Here is a 1,052-nt window from a genome sequence, read left to right on the forward strand (position 1 = left end):
CAAAAAAACACCCCACAAACCCCACACAAAACACACCCCCCCCCCACCACCCCACAACCCACACACACCACACCACACCCCAACACAACCCCACCACCACACACGCCCCAACACACCAAAACCCAAAAAACCACACCCCACACCCCCACACAACCCCCCCCCCCCCCCAAAAACACAAAACCCCACACACACACACACACCCCAACCCCACCCCACCCCACCACCCACAACCACAACCCCCACACACCCCCACACAACACCACACACCACACACAAACCAACAAAAACACACACAAAACCACCCCACCACCCAAAATAACCCACACCACAATCACAACAAACCCCACACATTTTCACCAACCCAAAAACCCCCCCCCCCACAACAAACCCCCACCACACCCCTACAAAACCCCACACAACCAAAACAACACCCCACACCACAACAACACCACACACCACACCCCATAACCCACAAAACCACACACAACACCCCACACCACACAATAAAACCACACACCACACAACCCCCCCCTTTCACCCCCACACCCACACATAAACACACACCACCCCACATTTCACCACACACCAAACCCCATAACACCAACACCACACACCCTACAACCCCACACCCACCATACACCACACACCACAACATACACCAAACCACACACATACACCACACCCCCACACATCACCACACCCCATTTCACCCACAACCCCACACATACACCACACCACACATACGCACATGCCCCCCCCCCCCCCATATATGCAGATTTTTTTTTTTTAAAGCTTGATGTTTATTGTTATTATTTTAATAAAACAAAAAATAATAATAGAATATTTAGAAAAATCTTTCAAAAAATCATTATAGCAGGTAAAAAAATTGGGCTCTTGGTAAGAGGGGGTTTGGTTTGGATTTCCCTCTGGATATATGATTTTTTAATCTAAAAAACAATGTTTCAGGCATGAGGGGCACACTATCGGGTTAATTTGTATACAAGCATGTGGTATACAAGCCTGTGTTGTATTTTTTAAAAAAATTCATTAAA

At 47.7% G+C, this 1,052-nt stretch overlaps 1 protein-coding gene across 1 annotated transcript in view; it reads left to right on the forward strand.

Moving 5' to 3' along the window:
* LOC119588933 (H(+)/Cl(-) exchange transporter 7-like) overlaps window positions 1–1,052 on the forward strand; it is a 9,311-nt gene that overhangs the window by 6,722 nt on the left and 1,537 nt on the right. The window contains exon 2 of the mRNA XM_037937547.1: window positions 967–1,010. Within this exon, the coding sequence (XP_037793475.1) occupies window positions 967–1,010 (44 nt within the window). The remainder of the gene's footprint in view (window positions 1–966; window positions 1,011–1,052) is intronic.

Source organism: Penaeus monodon, chromosome 24, assembly GCF_015228065.2.
Source record: "Penaeus monodon isolate SGIC_2016 chromosome 24, NSTDA_Pmon_1, whole genome shotgun sequence".
Classification (NCBI taxonomy): Eukaryota; Metazoa; Arthropoda; class Malacostraca; order Decapoda; family Penaeidae; genus Penaeus; species Penaeus monodon.